The sequence below is a fragment of the Colobus angolensis genome, unplaced genomic scaffold (genome assembly GCF_000951035.1).
Source record: "Colobus angolensis palliatus isolate OR3802 unplaced genomic scaffold, Cang.pa_1.0 Scaffold259, whole genome shotgun sequence".
Lineage (NCBI taxonomy): Eukaryota > Metazoa > Chordata > Mammalia > Primates > Cercopithecidae > Colobus > Colobus angolensis.
The window spans coordinates 6,128,871-6,147,320 of NW_012115810.1; the positions used below are offsets into that span (position 1 = coordinate 6,128,871).

The window sequence follows — 18,450 nt, forward strand, 5'->3', positions numbered from 1 at the left end:
AAACACTCCACAAACCTTAAAAAAAAAAAAAAAAAAAGGAAAAACAGTGAATATCCAACAATCAGAAATGTTTAAAAATCAATTATAAGATATTGAAACAATGGACAACAAATATCAAGCTCTTCAAGTAAACTGGAAATTGCTCATGATAAAATATTAAGTGAGAGCTGGGTGCCATGGCTCATGCCCATAATCCCAGCACTTTGGGAGGCCAAGATAGGAGGATCAGTTGAGGCCAGGAGTTCAAGACAAAACTAGGCAACATGGTGAAAACCTCATCTCTAGGGAAAAAAAAAAGAAAAAAATTAGCTGGGCATGGTGGTGCATGCCTGTGGTCCCAGCTACTTGAGGCTGAGGTAGGAGGATCGCTTGAGCCCAGGAGGTTGAGGCTACAGTGAGCCTTCGTAGCACCGCTGCACTCCAGCCTGGGTGACAGAGCAAGACCTTGTCTCAAAACAATAAACTTAAGTGACACAAGCAGCACACAAGAGGGTTACATAATGTGGTCTCAGGTTTAGGTGGAGCAGATGTTTTTCAAAAGACTAGAAGAAAAAATGTTCACAGTAGTTCTTTATCGATGGGATTTCCAGGTTTTCTATATGAAATACTTGCGGATTGGGGAAGGGAGTGCCTTCGCAGACATTAACTCATGGTCCAAGAATCAAAGAGACAATATGGCTTCTACTACACAGGCTGTCAATTTTGCGGTTTTTCCCTTAACAAAACAGAGGCAGAGAAGTTTTCAGAACTGCGACATCAGCTCTGTCCACTGTGGGACAGAAGTGGAACCAGAACCAGCAGAAGCAGAAGTGGCCGGCACTCTCCAGTGTCCCCATACACGGGGTAGGGCAGGAACACCCACTTGTCACCACCTGCTGTCTTACTCCATCACAACATTTCAAAGTGTTGCTTCTCATTTATGCATGATGTTTTGATTGTTTGATAATGGGCCCAGAGAGATCTGGGAAAATAAATGCAGATACTTTATAAAGTATCTAATGATATTACTAATAAATCACAGGAAATGAACATTTCTCTTCTCTGGAAAACAACAGCACACGTTACAAATATAGATGAATTTTAATCCAAAAAGACTTGCAACTGCCACAGAAGTACTTTAATGGATGCTGGTCCTTGTTTTCATTAACAGAAAATATATTTACCATTAAAAACAAAAGTTTTGAAACAATACTCAGAAAACAGTCTTCTAACAACGAAAAAAAAAAGACAAATAAATGGAGGAAGGTGGCAGAAGAGTAAATAAAAATAATAACTTCAATATGAATGGAAAGTAAGAAACGCAATCATGTAACATGCAGGGTCACACATTATCACAAGGTTAGTTAAATTATCTCTGGCCCACAGTTCCCAAGATCCAGGAAGTAATCATCAATTGCATTAACATACATATTTTTATTAATACATGCTGTGTTGTTCAGAGTGTCTACTTACAGGAGTTTGGAGTATTTGATCCTTGCAAGAATAATTGTTCCAGTCCCTGACAGTTTCTGGATTAGCATCAATTAATGAAGAATTTCTATACAAACAAGTGAAACAAGTTTGATTTTTTTGTTTTTGCTTTTTAGCCTTAAACAAGAGAGGACTTGGTGGGGGTGGGGGGCGTCTTACAAATCAGAACAGAAGTCATCAAGGTAATTTCAGAGCATGGGTCTGAACGATGGCACAACCCTGGAGCATGATCCACTGTGGGGCCGGGCTGGAAAGAGAGGACGGGAGTGGCTCCATACCTCTGAGTGCTGCAGACACACTGTACTGACTCCATCATTAGCAGCAACAGTGCTAGCTTTTAAAATACATGAGTCTTTTTAAATCCAGTGCACATTCACAACCATATGTCAGCTTTTCTTTTTTTTTTTTTATTAAAACCAGGCAGATAGAATATTAGAGCTCTGGATACTTTTACCAACAATATGGTTTAAGCAGAAATCTGTGTTACACACTGAAAAAAAATATTGTTCATTATTTGATGTACTAAGTCACTGCCATTTTGAAACAGCATCCCTGCCCTAAACTTTTCCAATTAAAATTACCAAGATAATGAAGCCAAATTACCACTGTGAGACACTAATTTGCTGTACAAATTTGGGCAGTGAACAAGCACTGCTCTGTTAGAGATGTATCTGCTTAGTTTATTTAATTATCATTTGGACCAAAAACATCTAATAGAGAGAACATCCCAAATCCATTAAAAGCTTGTATGTTTCAGAACTACTAACCTCCTTCTATTCTAAGGCCTTGCAAAGAATTCCTACGGAGAAAAACTTGATATTTTCTTTAAGGAAAACAACTAATGTCCACACACATATAAGGAGACACGGCCTTAACAGGGATTCTTCTGCCTCCATGCCTGTAACCTCCATGAAACCTTTCCGGGTAGCCACACTCTCGAGGCTTGCCATGCCATTCAATCCTACCTAAAGTCCCACTAAAACACTGAATTTGTCAATAAAATTATATCTGAAGTGCAGTCTTCCCTGAAGTCTCTCAGGTGTTCCCCAGTCCTAACGCTCAAGCAATATTAATTCATTTGCAGTAGCACAGACTATAGGTAGGCAAATTGTCCAGAAATCTCTGCACTTGGCATTACCTTCACCAGAGATCCCTTAAGAATATCGATAGTTTCTGAATTATCTCTATTATCTATTTTATAGAGATGAGGTATAAGACATCTTGTTTGTCCTCAAGCATCAGACACAGGAAGCACATAATGTTTTTAAGAAGAAAAAACTACTCAGTGACACTTTTTAATGCATAGTAGGGCAGATTTTATTCAGGACCATCTTAACACATATAGGGACCACTGCAGTGGGATTTTGCAGGTAGGGAAAGATTGAGCTCAACTCCAAATACAGCATGGGAAAGCGAAAATTTATAGCCAAGGAACAAGGTAGGGATCGGTGCATGAAAAATTACTAAGAGGAAACATCAGGGGTAGGAAGGCAATTCTTGCTAAAGACAGGTCAGGGTGACCAGACGTCGCCTGGAAGATGGTGGAGGATGAGGAATCTAATCAGATTTGGGTGGGGTGGGGAGGCATTCTTGCTAAACTCAGTAGCATGCTTCTTAGCTAAACCTGGATTTTATAAGAAAGTGCATGTGCACACACACACACGGACCTAGGAGAAAGTTGAGGAGCGTGACTAAAGTGTAGCCAAGCAAAGTGTTTTTTTTTTTTTTTTTGGTCAATATACACACTAATTCAGGGGAAAAAGACAAATGACATACCTGATAATAAAGAAAAAGTAAAATACTGTGCATACTTTTCGGAAAGAGTAATTCCAATCAGGATAACCCAGTATGACAGGCAGTGTGGGAACTATGATTTGAAGGAAGAGAAGAAATGTGACAAAGAGATACAGCAGTGAGGGAGGGCAAAGAAGGAAGGACGGACATTCCAGGAATTTCCCCAAATACTGATAAACAGGTCAAATTCCTTGGCACAGGAAATTACTTCATACCAAAAAGGTTCCTGAGTTCCAGCTAATTAATGGATTGTAAACAATGTTGTCCTAAACCAGAAAATTCTGCAACAATAAAAGATTTTGGACCCTCACCAATTCAGAGCACCGTTTCTAGCATTCAGAGCCTTTAAGGATGCCCTCCTAATTTACCCACACATAAACCTCAAAGATCTACTAAATGAGTCGGCATATGTCATCTCAAGTAATACAAATATTACCAGGAAATCAGAGAAACAGATATCAATTTCACAGCCCTAGGCACATTTTGGATAGATTCTGAATATGTTTACATGTAATTGAGAAGAAACCCTACACTGGCGTCTGATCAACTGGGCCCCAAATTATCCTGCCTTTTGTAAACACTCCACAAACCTTAAAAAAAAAAAAAAAAAAATCCAAGAACTTTTAAAACTCAAGGTATCAGCATTTTAGAAAGGCTTTCCTCACATGTAAATCATAACCTCTCAAAGTTCTGTTTGTGTTTTTGGGGGTAATGTTAAGTGTAAAACATTGATAGAGGGAAGCCAAAATACTTTCAAAGTATAACAGGAATAATCCAAAGTCCCTTTCCCTTACCCCTTTACAAGTCTGAGTTTTCCAAACGAACTTTATAGCTGTTCAAATGCTAGATGATGTAATCAAATATAATACATCAGTATATAATACTAGGTAGTAATAAACAGACTATCGTCAGATGACATTTGCCTACCTCCATAACCTTTAAACCCACCACGTGTGAGTTTGGATTACAGTCATGTGTCATTTAATGATGGGGATACGTTCTAAGACAGGCATCGTTAGGTGATTTTGTCATTGTGCGAACATTCTCAAGTGTACTTTCAAAATCAAGGGGCACAGCCTACTACACACCTAGGCTCTGTGGCATAGCCTATTGCTCCCAGGCTACAAACCTGTATAGCATGTGACTATACTGAATGCCGTAGGCAACTATTAACGCAGTGGCAAGGATCTGCGTATCTAAACATAGAAAAGGCACAGTAAAAACACAGTATTACAATCTCATGGGACCACTGTCATCCATGCAGTTTGTCATTGATGGAAAGAAACATCATTATTTGGTGCCATAACTGTATAGAGCTCCTTAATTCATCAACAAGAAAACAATAAAATTGCTGGTTAACATCAGTACTGATAACAAAATCTTAAATCTTTATAAAAGTCTAGCCTGGCAGTCCAAACAGAATGAATCTATTAAAACCATACTTTTTCCTTAAATTAAAAAAAAAAAGATTTCTTTCTTCTCAAGATACCATGACAAAGAAAAAATGTTCTCCCAGAAGATTTCTCATGGGCACTAAGTTTGCTTATTTTCAACACATGTACTACATATATAACTAAGGCAGCTCTTTCGTTCCCTGTTTACCTGGGGATTTTTTGTTTGCTCTTGATTGCACCAAGTGAGACTGTCGAGGCAGCAAAGGTGATGAAGGCAGAGACATCGAGACACCTTTGGCCAAGCTCACCCTATAGGTGTCCTCTGCTGCGGGAAGACTGCTCACAGGAGAGTCAGCACCATGGTCAAGGGGCAGGACTGGAGAAGTCTCTGGACCAAAGTCACCTCCTAGAGTAGAGAGGGAATACTTAGGTTAAACCATCCATTCATTACAAGTTGATGCAAATTTAATTCCTATAAACTATATTCTCAGAACATAATTCCTGTATATCAGATGTGTGTATTGAATTTTTTTAAATGACTTTTCCCCCACTACTCTTGAAATGTTTTACCCTACAAGGGAAAACTCAAGCACCAGTGAACTCTGCTCCATGTGCCTTTCTGCACTACCCTGATATGGTTTCAATACCTAACAAAGGATCCAGGAAGCCACTGATCTGGGATTAGATCAAGGTCAAGTATGAATGATCCACAAGAAGCTTTGATTTCAGAAAAGGAAAAGGAGATGGCTTACTACCCTTACATGGGTATCAGTAAAACAGATTCAGATGCCAACCCTTCCAGAACTCCCAGGCCTCCACTGCTCCTCTCTAATAAGAAAAGTCTAAGGGAGAGTCTACCCTACATCCACATTCCTCCCCAGCACCATCCCTTGGTTCTCTCATCCCATCTACTCAACACTCCCCATGACACAGGGCCACACTCCTAAAACTCAAACAGCCCCAAACCAGTCATGAGACTGGAAACATTCCTCACTTACTAGGCAGCTTCCGCTTGACACTCCACCCCTAAACAAGTTTGGGGACAAACAAGCTTACTATTATGAAATTAAACATTGTTAAATATGGTGAACCCCAAGTTTCTCTTCAAAGAAACAGTATGTCAGTATGTTCAGCTCTCTTATTCTTTGATTCTCCATTTTAAAGTTTAACTTCCTGGTTCTCTTTGGCTTCTTGCGTCTAGTTTCAGTAAACAACTTTCCTGCCAATCCTAATTAGTAGTTCACACCTGTTCCCTGGTCACCTGCTCTGTCCTGACTCATCCCGGTCACCTGCTCTGACCTAAATCACCTTTAGTTACCTGTTCCTAACCATCCTTCCCACTAAACTACTTACCCCACCATTCTGGCTCATATCCCTACTGCCTTTAAAATAGTCAATCAGAATTAGCTTAGACTGTGTGGTCCAACCCTAACCAATAGGGGAATGACACAGCAGTAGGGGCTACCTGCGTCAGGAATAAGAACTCCTGCCCCTCTCCTGTCCAGGTGCCCTCTCGCCATTGTTCCATCTGTGATGAGCACCCTTTCTGCAGAAAGTAAAAATTGCCTTGCTGAGATAATCAAATTTATATTCAAGTGCTATTTCTTTGTGGCACCAGGGAACAAGCATTTCTAACAACATTCTAGGGCAGGCAAAACCTCAAGCAGCAGAGAGGATGTAATCACAATGTTAAAAAAAATACACAAGAAAGAGTATCTTGGCTAGAACTAGTCTCCCAAAAAAAAATACAGCCAGTCCTCATGTATTCAGATAACACATTTTCCTCCGATTGCCTCTCCCCACCAATTACCTTTCCCGCTCCTTAGTATGTACTAAGATGGAACTAAGGATGTGCAGGGAAAGAATGTAAGTCATTATCTGCTTCTTAAAAAGCATCTTCAAACTCTAAGTCACACACAGCAGAATTTGAAAGACGCATAAACTTTCCCAGAAGAACACCAGTCTCTGTGAGAAAAGCTATCCAACCACTCCTTGCCATGCCTTCCTGGCTCCAAAAACAAACCCAAACACACACACACACACACACACACACACACAATCAAAGACTAGATTTTAAAAAAAGGAAAAATGAAAGCTGCCTAGCTAGGCAGGAACTAAATTTTGCAGATTTTTGTGTATAAGGCTCAAAAGGGATACGTACCAAACCATCAAGTTTCAAGTGGTATCACTGTGCTTGTTTTTTGTGTTAGGAGTCAAGGGGAAGTAGAGTCACCCCCTACATATAGGACAGGCACATGCCTTACTTTTTTGTGAGACAGAGTCTCACTCTGTCACCCAGACTGGAGTGCAATAGCACGATCTCGACTCACTGTAACCTCCACCTCCTGGGTTCAAGCGATTCTCCTGCCTCAGCCTCCCGAGTAGCTAGGATTACAGGCACACACCACCATACCTGGCTAATCTTTGTATTTTTAGTAAAGACAGGGTTTCACAAGGTTGGACAGGCTGGTCTCGAACTCCTGACCTTGTGATCCGCCCGCCTCTGCCTCCCAAAGCACTGGGATTACAGGCATGAACCACAGCACCTGGCCGGCACATGCCTTACTTTTAAAGGGAACTCACAGCAGAGCAGTGAACAGAAAAGTCCCACAATGGGCATGTCAGCAAAGTCAGATAATTTGAGTCACTCCCGGGTTAGCTATGCATGAGGTGTTTTTTATACACTTGGGAAACTAAAGATTTATCGCTAACTGCCCAAATTTCCGGCATTTGAAGAAACAAGACAGATCAGAAAACTCACTAGGGCCGGGCGCAGTGGCTCATGCCTCTAATCCCAACACTTTGGGAGGCTGAGGCAGGCGAATCACGAGGTCAGGAGTTCGAGACCAGCCTGGCCAACATGGTGAAACCCCATCTCTACTAAAAATACAAAAAAAATTAGCTGGGCATGGTGGTGGGTGCCTGTAATCCCAGCTATTCAGAAGGCTGAGGCAGGAGTATTGCTTGAACCCAGGAAGCAGAGGTTGCAGTGAGCCAAAAGCATACCACTGCACTCTAGCACAGGCAACAGTGTGAGACTCCATCTCAAAAAAAACAAAAATCTCTCACTGGAGTTACAAAAATAAGGACATTCATGCAAATGCCCAGGACGAAGTTCTGTCCTCAAGGGAGAGAAGCAGGCAGGAGTTAGAGGCCTTTACCTCCTAGAGTCTATGTGGACAGTAATGGCCCCCAGCTGGGCCCCCTGACAAGCTTCATCCACCTTCTTTCACCAGTCAGCACTGTAAGATACTATTGTCACCAATCCCCAGAACCACAAGGGCCAGTCTTATAGCACTGTGGATGAGCCTGGAATCTTTGAGAAACCACCTCAAGGCTTTCAGCCAGGTCACGAGGTTTCCCAGCTGCTTTCCCTTCAACTGTCTGGCGAGGAAACAGATCTTAAGGCAGAGCTGGGCTGCACTATGATGCCAGCCCGCAGTGGGGCCGGATGCCCTCTGTCTTGACAAACTTGTAAAAGCTGAAGGATGGTTGTTTTCTCATCACCACCTCTCTCTCACATTGAGAATGCAAGCAGGTGCTGTGCTTACAAGAACCATATCACGTCAGCCAACTCTTGGGTGTACAGGCAAGAAACACCAGGAGACAGACCAGAACTTGGAAAGCGCTAAGGTCACAGCCACAGGACATTACACACAAAAGACGTGTGGGGGACCTTGAAGAGGTGACACTGGTTTTCCATGTGGTTTGAAGAGAGCTACATTGCCCTGTGGCTGTTCTTACATAGCCTAAATCACAGACCCAGCTAGTCAAATGGCTGTGAGATGGCCTGACAGGCCACAAAGGCACTGTCCCCTACTCACACATGAGTATTACTGACCTATACAAAAACAAATAAAAACCCAGATTTCAAGTCCTTTAATTTGGATGAGGACACAAAAGAAGGGAGAAATACATGTACCACCACCAGAAATAAAGTAAACAGCACTGAGAAAAGGTTTATTTTCTTAAATACTTAGAATTCTCCAACATGACACAAGAGAAATTAGGCATTGAAGGGAAAAAGAATTCAAGAGTTTCCTAATTATAAATTCTGCCCATAAACTTTGTTTATAACAAGCAAAGCAAATATTTTCATTAACTGCAAATGTGGTGGGGATGAGTTTCCAAAGCATGCTGTAAGCATGAGGACCTTCAGCCTTTGGAGCAGCTGGACTCCAGCACTATGATTTTATGCAGGCCGCAATAAAACGAGGCTTAAGAGAAGAGTTAGTGGGAGGGGGGGTTTCCATTTCAAGTTCACTTTACCATCTCAGTATAATCACTCCCAAACATGTTGTTCTGTTTGGTTTGTTTTTCAGAGGCAATGCAACATCTCTAACTTCCAGTATCCTTTCATTAGAAAGGTACAAAGTAGGGAGAGAAGTTTTATGTATGAACGGGAAGCACAAAGCGGGGTGGATCCAGCACTCTGGAGCCAGGAGCTTTAACTGCACAAGGGCAGGGGGTTTAAGGTCAAACAAAGGGCATTACAATGATGCCAGGGGCAGAAAGTGAAAATTGCTTAGGGGCATCCATTTGAACAATACAATCTTGGTTCTGGGCAACATGACACCAGAGATTCTCCAGTTGATTTCACATTCCTTAGCAGAAGCTTAAAGACATTTAAGAGGAATTAAAGATGTTTCACTGCAACAAGCAGCATGGCTGACATATTTCTTACCCCTTGAATAGATACTGTTTTCTTTTAACTATGACCTGTTTTATTCCCCACCTTGATTATTGTTTTCTTTTAACTATGACCTATTTTGTTCCCTACCTTGATAAAGTGATGGGAAGCACATTTCAATCACCCTTCCTGTTGCTGCAGGCAGAAATGCCAGGTAGGACAATGCAACCTCTCCAGGGTATGAAAACCATGTTATCAATGACCAGTAATTTACCTCCTCCAGCTTCACTAGCAGGTGTTTCCCATGGAACATTTACACACCACAGACAGTCACACCTATCCCAACACGCTTTCCATCTCACAGCACTGAATGCAATCACATTGTCTCAGATGGGAGACTGGGGCCTGGGAGGTAACCCCAAGGAACAGGGACCACAGCTAGAACCTCCCCACAAATGGTCAGCTCAGGCTCTAACATTCTCACCACTTCACATGTTTAAGAGCTTTAATTTGGGGGAAAAGATAGAGATCCCCAAAACAGACACATTTTTAATGAGTATTTTAAATACATAAGGAGTCAGCACACTTTGCTGCAAAGGGTCTGATAGTAAATATTTCAGGCTTCGCAGGTTACATACAGTCTCTGCTACTCATATACACACACATTCCTTTGCTTCTTTTAAAATCATCAATTCCCTTAAGTCCAAAAATAAAAGTCCAGAAAGGGCAAGGGGACACACAGACATCTATAAGAACCTCTCTGTTCATAATAAATAAAAATATATATGCATACAAATAAGTTAAAGTCCTAGTGTGCAAAGATAACAAAATTATCAAAGGGAATAAAGTCATCCAATAAGGCGTTATAAATTGGCAGAAATGGCTTTTGAGAATAGTTCTTTATTTTAAAATGTGTTTACCATTACAGGCTGTGAAAAGGGATTTCAATTCGAAAATGGAAGAAAATATGAACCTGGGATGTGAATATTGAAAGGCAGCTATGCAGAATGGCAACGTCCAACATCACAGATTAAAGTACATGGAGTGCAGGATTAGAGACAGCTTTAAAAAATGAGGGCAGTGAAGGCAAGGAGATGAAAGTAAAAGCATATTTCAGGAAGGGAAGGCCTGAGAAAGGCAAGGGTGCACTTAGACACTCAGGTAAATAGGTTTGCAGAGGCAGGAAATAAGATTTCCATTTATTGTGCCACTGAAGTGACTGGGGTGGGGTGGGGTGGGGCGATAGAAGCTTAGAATAGAAAAAGATAGATGTTCTGTTTATCCAGCTCCAGAAAACGAGACTTGAGCAAAGCATTTAACTAGGGCATTAAATGTGTTAGGGCATCTTTTGTGCAGTCTCCGCCTTAAGAGTGCAATGTTTCTTAAACATTTTCCCCCATAAGGTTTTATAACCACATAACTATACACACACACACACACACACACACACACACACACACACCGCTATATTTATAGAAAACAGAAAGATTTCTTCCACAAGATCCAGTATCATTTTTGAACCCTTCAGAAGGCTACAACTAAAAGCACTTCAAGCCATTTTATGTCTTATAGAATCTCCTAATTACAGGCAGAGCATTTTCAAAATAAATGCATCCAAGAAAACAATTTTCAAAAACCTTATTCAGACAATCATGATTAATTCTCAAACAATACCACTAAGAGGCAAGAAAGCAGCTAACCCCTAGGGTACAAGAAACCTAGCCAATAGGAGAGCGTATACTTGTCTTCAAAAATCCACCAAGTGGGATCTAAATAGAGATCAGTAAATACTGTCCGCATGGTTTTATTCTTAATACTCAATGATTATAGAACCAAACGTACAAATGTGCTTTATCCTGAAACAGATGAGTAAACAGACTGGCATTTCCTCTCTAATTGTCAAAGTTTTCCTTTTAAGATATATCAGCATGCAAGAGTTTCTGTGCTTTAAAAATAAATGACCTCAGAAAAACTCCCACCCCCCAAACTCCCAGAGGGGTGCAATTTAAAATAAATGCTTATTTTTTTTTAGATGTATTAGATGCCAGGACAGAGTTCTGGGTGCTTTATATGTATTATTTCACTTAATCTTCACAGCCACCCCACAAATTAGGCATTGCTATTAGCCCCCTTCTCAGATGAGGAAACTGAGGCACAGAAAGGATCAAGTACCTTGCCCAAGGCCACTCTGGCATATGTCAGAGCTGAGTCTGAACCCAGGCAGTGGGATCCAGAGTCCACTGTCTCAGTATTGATCCCCCTAGAGAAGGCTACTGAGAGAGGCTTTCAACATTACGTCATTTTGCATACTTAAGAAGGAAAACCAAAAATAGCATATGTAGGTCTACACACAGTACTGGGCCACCACAGAGGGGAAAAAAACAAAACAAAGCACCCTGTTCCCTTGTCTATTTTCACTTTTCATGCAGGCTGGTTAATTAGCTCCACAGCACTCCTGCAGCACTCCTTTTGGGAGGTACCCAGGCCCAGTGATCATTAATCTTCTCTCAGTCACACCTCATGCTGTCACCATACAAGCGAAGTGGATCCAGGATAGGTGTTTAGTCATCAAGCACCCTTGTATCCTCTCCTTTCCATGGGTACTGGACATTTATTAACTCTTGCAGCATTTGGGCCTGCTGCTTCTGTGGCACAGCGGCGCTGGGTCCGGTCATTCTGCCTAGTCCGATGACGGGTGAAGTTGCAAGCTAGCTGCGGTGGAAGGCAGCCTGGCAGGGTTCATTTTCAATCTGCATGGAATTTGCGATTCTACATTTCCTTGCCAGCACAGACTTGTCCAGGTCCACCAGTCCTGGGGAACACACTGCAGCTTGAATTCCGTGGCTCTGCCAGGTCGACTGATGCTACACCTGATTAGAGCAGCAGTTCCCAACGCCCTCCACAGAGAGAGACCGCTGTTCCCTGCTGAGCGAGGCTGTTTTAACTGGTTGGGGAAATGGCATAGGCGATGGTCCTTAAAGCTCACCAAGTGATTTTACTGTGCAGCCAGGACCGAGAGCCACAGAAGAAAGAAGGTGGTCAAAAAGATCTAGAATGCTTATGCTACTTCCCAAGACAAAGAGGTTGCAAGAAAGGGAAAAGAAACTACAGGGCCTACTGTACTAAATAATGCAGATTATTAAAATAAAAGTTTCCATTCCAAATGTACATTACTTGAGGGTATATGTGTATATATATGTGTATCTATACATGTGTGTATGCACACACAATACATTTACATCTATACAAACATGGACACTTGTACATGCATGGAGGGTCTCAAGGAGGATACACATCCAACCAGTAGCAGTGGCTACCATGTTCGAACATAGTTCGAATGGGAACTGATCAACTGAAGCATGGGTGTAAGATACACACGTTTAGATGGTTTATATCTTTTCCTCTGTGCACATTTCCTGTAAATATTTAAATGTACATTCCCAAGGATTGAGCCATGTGTCGATTTTAAGATCTTCAGGATAAATGGGCCACCTACTAAGGCCTAACTTGGCAAGTAGGGTGAAATGAAACTCTCTTCCACAAAGCATGTGCTCGAAGCGACATGTGTGTAGGCATTGCTCGGAGGCAAGCTTGTTTGCAGCTGACTACAGTGGACACGGGCATGGCAGGAAGAAGAGTGCCAGTGCCCTGCTCCGAAGGTTGGATACCAGCAGTGCTGAGCCTGCCACACTCCTGTCATTGATGGGCTCTGGGTCGGCTGGCATTTCTTCTCTTCCCACCCTTCTGTTTATCTTCCAGGTTGTGGTGATCTCTGCTCTCGGTGGCAGGATGTGGGCACACTTGCAGATGCCCACTCACATGGGATATGGATAATCCAAAGCCCTAGGAAAACATCTAGTCTGCGCTGGGGAGGGAAGAGGGGAAGAGAGACATGAGGGGTGGAGTGTAATGGGAGAACAAGGAAGAAAGCAGATGCTAAAAAGGAAGGAAATGAGGCAGGACAGGACCAAGGAATTGAGAAGTAAAGAGAAGATGGGGAACAGCCACTCAAGGAGCGGGGAGGGGTGGAGGTGGGGTGCAGGCGATAAATGCATGAATTCCTGTTTCTTTTTAAAACTGCATCTGGTTAGCAGTCCTGGCAAGGCCTCTCCCAATACCCTAGTACAATGTCTAAGTACAAAGTAAGAAAACTCACGAGTACAAAAAAAAACAAACCATACCAAAAGGAAGAGACTGCCAGAAAAGGGAAGAATTCCTGGTAATTTTAAAGATGACAAAAGAGGATCCTTTGTTGTTGGAACAAACAATTGGTGGCCTAACCACACTCCAGTCTATAAAACATCAGAGCCCAGCCCACCGTGGAGAGGGGAAGATGGCAAATCCCTGACCCTGGAGTCGGCCCCTCTGTATCTCCACCCCATGCCCACCAGCAGGAACAACAGATCCAGATCAGTAAAACCCAGCTGATTGCATCTTTTCTCTTTTGATAAGCCTCCCCCAACCACCACCCAAAATAATCAATGATGGGACTGAGAAAACATAGCTTATTAGTGAAAGGAAAGAGAACATCTTCTTGAACACTCAGAGATGACTGAGAACAAAACTCTGTGAACTGCCTGGCACCATCAATAGAATATAGGATGACCTGGCCTCTAGACCCTTCATAGAGTGTTTCTTTCCTGATGACAGTCCATACCGGGGGTGTCTAATTCTTTTGGCTTCCTTGGGCCACACTGGAAGAATTGTCTTGGGCCACACGTAAAATACACTAATGATAGCTGATGAGCTTAAAAAAAAAAAAAAAAAGTTACAAATAAGTCTCATCATGTTTTAAGAAAGTTTACAAATTTTTGTTGGGCCGCATTCAAAGCCGTCCTGGGCCTCATGTGGCCCACAGGCCGTGGGTTGGACAAGCTTGAGCTATACTATAGACTAAGGCATTCTATACTACATATCTATACTATAGACTATTAAAGATAAGGGAAGAAAGGCTGGAAATTTAAAAAGCAATAATGAAATCGTGATCCACATTTCAGGTAGTCAAGGAGAACTGACACTATAGAAAACCTAGTCCATGATAAAGAGAATAAGCTCGGGAAGGTTTCCCCAAGAAGCAGAGGGAAGGGGCTAAAATTTTAACAATGTGGGTAAATATTACAGATATGGGAAATAAAAACCTTTCTGAGAAGAAATAAGCACAAGATAAAGTAATTTTTCTAAAAACCTAAGAAAAATTATCACAGACTTCTAGGTAAACATTAAAAAGGCGTTTTACTAGGATACAAACAAAACCTCGGAGCCTCTGAAAGGCACTGGAGCCCGACTGCACTCAGAACTCTTGTGTCAGTTTCCTGGGGCTGCCGTAACAAAGTTCCACAAACGGTGTGGCCTAAACAACAGAAGTTTACTTTCTCACATTTCTGGAGGCTCCAAGTCCAACATCAAGGTGTTAGGCAAGGCCATGATCTCTCGGAAGGTTCTCAGGGAGAATCTAGTTCATGCTGTTCTCTTCCTTTCCGGTGTGGTCAGCAATCCTTGACATTCCTTGGATTATAGATCCATGCCTCAAATCTCTGCCTACGTCATCACATCACATTCTCCCTCTGTGTCTGTCTCTAAGGACAACAGTCATACTAGATTAGGACCCACCCTAACCTAGCATGACTTCATCTGAACTTCCTGACATCTGCAAAGAGCACATTTCCAAACAGGATCACTTTAACAGGTATCAAGGGTTGGGACTTCAAAGTAACTTTCTGGGGAACACAATTTCACCCACAACCCTTGACCCCTCCCCTCCAACACCAAAAGCCAGAAATCAAAAAAGCAACATTGACCAGGTGTGGTGGCTCACACCTGTAATCCCAACCCTATGGGAGGCAAAGATAGGAGGATCGCTTGAGCCCAGGAGGTTGAGGCTGAAATGAACCATGATTGTGCCACTGCACTGCAGCCTGGGCAACAAAAGGAGACCCTGTCTCAAAACAAACAAACAAAAACAACCAGAAAAACAAAAAAGCAACATCTACAAAACTTGAGGGAGAAAAAAAGCACAGCCAAATCTTGTAAAACTGTACCAGGCTATTATACATATCAACCAGAAAACATTCTCAGATACTCAAATGCTCAGAAAATGTACAACCCATTTATCCTTTTGAAAGAAACAAGTTCCTTCAGAGAAAAAAACAATCCACTATTCAACAGTGGGGACATTATGGTTTTTAAAAAATACAAGAAACTCTATAACCCAACTCTGGCCTTCCAGCACTTCACTCAACTGCCCCTCTTCCACAGTCTTCTCATTCAGGAAATGGGCTTTTTGAACCACATCCTTCACCCCACAGTGCAGAAAGAATCTCTTACTTTATCTGGAGACCCTTAAAGCAATAACTGATGCTGCCTGCCAGAACTCGCTAACAATAGCTTACATTTTTCACATGATTGGGACGCTGGGCAAGGAAAGCTCTCTTTACCCCCACCCACCCCTCTAAACAAGCAGAGTAGCACAGAACACCACAATGACTGCTTTCATTGCCAAGGAACTGAAAAAAAAAAAAAAAATCAGTTTACCATATGAACATTTTCAAAAACATGTAGAAAAAACATTTAAGCTACTATACACAATCTTTTATATGCTGTCTGATAACAATGGAAAAATAAGTAAGATACACGACCCAAAAGTTAAAAGGAAGTCAGTAAGATGATGGGTTATTTTGAAGGGAGTGGAAGTATGAACGGTTCTTTCCCCTTTCTTTTACATTTTCAGTTTGACATATATTCTGACATGTTTTATAAAATAAAATACACTTTATTTTCCAGCAAACATTTATTTGAAACTCAAATTTATATCCATCTCCTTTTATTTCCAGAGGTTTCCCTGCAAGCTGCCGCACTGGACACCTGTCAAGTTCTTGAGGCTCCTGCTCTCATGAGTCCTCTTCCAGGAAGGTCTCACTTTTCCCCTATTCAGGCACTTCGAGCTATGCCCACTGTTGTTGCTCCATCCGCCTGCCACACACTTGCCCTTGTCCACGTAGCTCCAACTGCCCATATCCAGGTCTCTTTAATGTCAGATGGTCTTTCCTATTGATTGTTCTCACAATGAAGTTCTGGATCAACTTCACCCTACAGATACTGCAGGGTCCAAGATCCAGTGCCTCACCCTAGGTGCTTCAAAGCACTTAAAAGGAGCCTCACTGTCCCTGCTATCTGCAATCTCAACCAGTTAATGCTTTAACATTAAACTTTCTCAAAACAATCCAAATACACCCTCTTAATTTATAGTAACAGAGAACTCCACATTTTTTTCACAGCACTTTCTTGAAGGTAACATGAGAAATGACAACAGTAGTGGACCACCATGCAGAACATGTCACATCTATGTTAACAGTGCCCCAGAGCTGTGCAATGAGGCCAACCCAGGGACAACAACTAACCACAGGATACTGCACTGCTAAAGCCATTCTCCATCCCAAATACTCACCAAGCCCCGAGATTACTGCCAGAGGCCACTTATCCTCGAACTTCACATACTGTTTCATTCCTGAGTAACACAACAGGATTTATATTGAGTTCTGCTTTACTTATGTTGTGTATGCCTGATAGAGTTTGAACGTCTGTCCCTTCAAAATCTCATGTGGAAATGTAATCCCCACTAGGTGGGGCCTAGTGGGAGGTGTTGGGTCATGGGGGTGAATCCCTTATGAATGGCTTGGTACCCTCCCAGCAGTAGTGGGTGAGTTCTCACTCTATTAGTTCACTAGAGATCTGATTTTTTTTTTAAGACCAAATCTCGCTCTGTTGCCCAGGCTGGAGTGCAGTGGCATGATCTTGGCTCACTGCAAGCTCCAACTCCCAGGTTCATGCCGTTCTCCTGCCTCAGCCTCCCGAGTAGCTGGGACTACAGGCTCCCGCCACTATGCCTGGCTAATTTTTTGTATTTTTAGTAGACACGGGGTTTCATCTTTTTAGCCAGGATGCTCTTGATCTCCTGACCTTGTGATCTGCCTGCCTCAGCCTCCCAAAGTGCTGGGATTACAGGCTTGAGCCACCACACTCGGCCGAGATCTGTTTATTAAAAAGAGCCTGGTACCTCCTCCCTTGGCTTTCTCCCAGGAATAAAGGCTTTCTACCAGGAATAAAGGCTTTCTACCAGGAATAAAGGCTTCCTGAGGCCTCACCAAAGCAGACGCTGGCACTACAGCCTGCAGAACTGTGAGACAAAATAACCCCCTTTCTTTATAAATTACCCAGCCTCAGGTATTCCTTTATAGCAATGCAAAATGGACTAATACAATGCCCATTGTGTATACTTGCCCTAATAATGATGATTAAGCTGGTAGTTAAGCCCTTCCTTTGTGTGCCAGACATCTTGCTAAGCATTTCACATCTATGTATCAGTCCATTTTGAGTTGCTATAAGAATACCTGAGACTAGGCAATTAATAAAGAGAGTTCTTAGCTCATCGTTCTGCAGGCTGAGAAGTTCAAGGGCAAGGCCATGGCTTCCCCATGCATCACAACACAGCAGAGAGAGTCAAAGGGGAAGTGGACATGAGCAAAGAGGGGAAAACCTAAGAAGTATCCTGGCTTTGTTACAACCTACTCTCTGAAACTAATCCATTCCCATGAGGACTCACCCAGTCTTCCCAGAGCAAGAACTCCAGCTTGTTACAGGAGAACAGCACCAAGCCATTCATGAGGTTTTGGTGGGAACAAACCACAGCAATACATTAACTTAATTATTCACCCCATTCCATTTGAAATAACACTGTCATTATCCCCTTGCTGCAGATGAGAAAACCAAGGCTTGGAGGAGGGCCAAGTTGCCTAGGATCCCCTACCCTGAAAGTGGCAGATTCAGAACTGAACCCAGGCAGTTTGGCTCCAGAGTCAGAATTCTTAACCACAGTACCACACTGGGCTGTCCCAGATAGCATATTCCCTAACCAAGGTGTATACTGAGCATGGAGCATTGCTTGGTGTTTAAGAAAGTCTGACTTAGCCTTAGATAATTTAGCAAGTCATGTTTCCCTGAGTGATAATTGTCAGGAACATTCTGTCATGTTGGACATGATGACATTTTGGGGGTGGAAAAATAAGTGGAAGGGAAAAAGACTTTTAGAACAATACTAGAACCAGTACACCACCCCCTCACTAACTACTCAAATCCAAACTCTGGCAGTCCCGTCAGCAAAGCTGT

General features: G+C 42.3%; 1 protein-coding gene across 2 annotated transcripts in view; it reads right to left on the bottom strand.

Moving 5' to 3' along the window:
- TANC1 (tetratricopeptide repeat, ankyrin repeat and coiled-coil containing 1) overlaps window positions 1-18,450 on the bottom strand; it is a 273,934-nt gene that overhangs the window by 137,322 nt on the left and 118,162 nt on the right. For both annotated transcript variants that reach the window (XM_011947131.1, XM_011947130.1), the window contains exon 4: window positions 4,867-5,064. In XM_011947131.1, coding sequence (XP_011802521.1) covers window positions 4,867-5,064 — 198 coding nt within the window. The remainder of the gene's footprint in view (window positions 1-4,866; window positions 5,065-18,450) is intronic.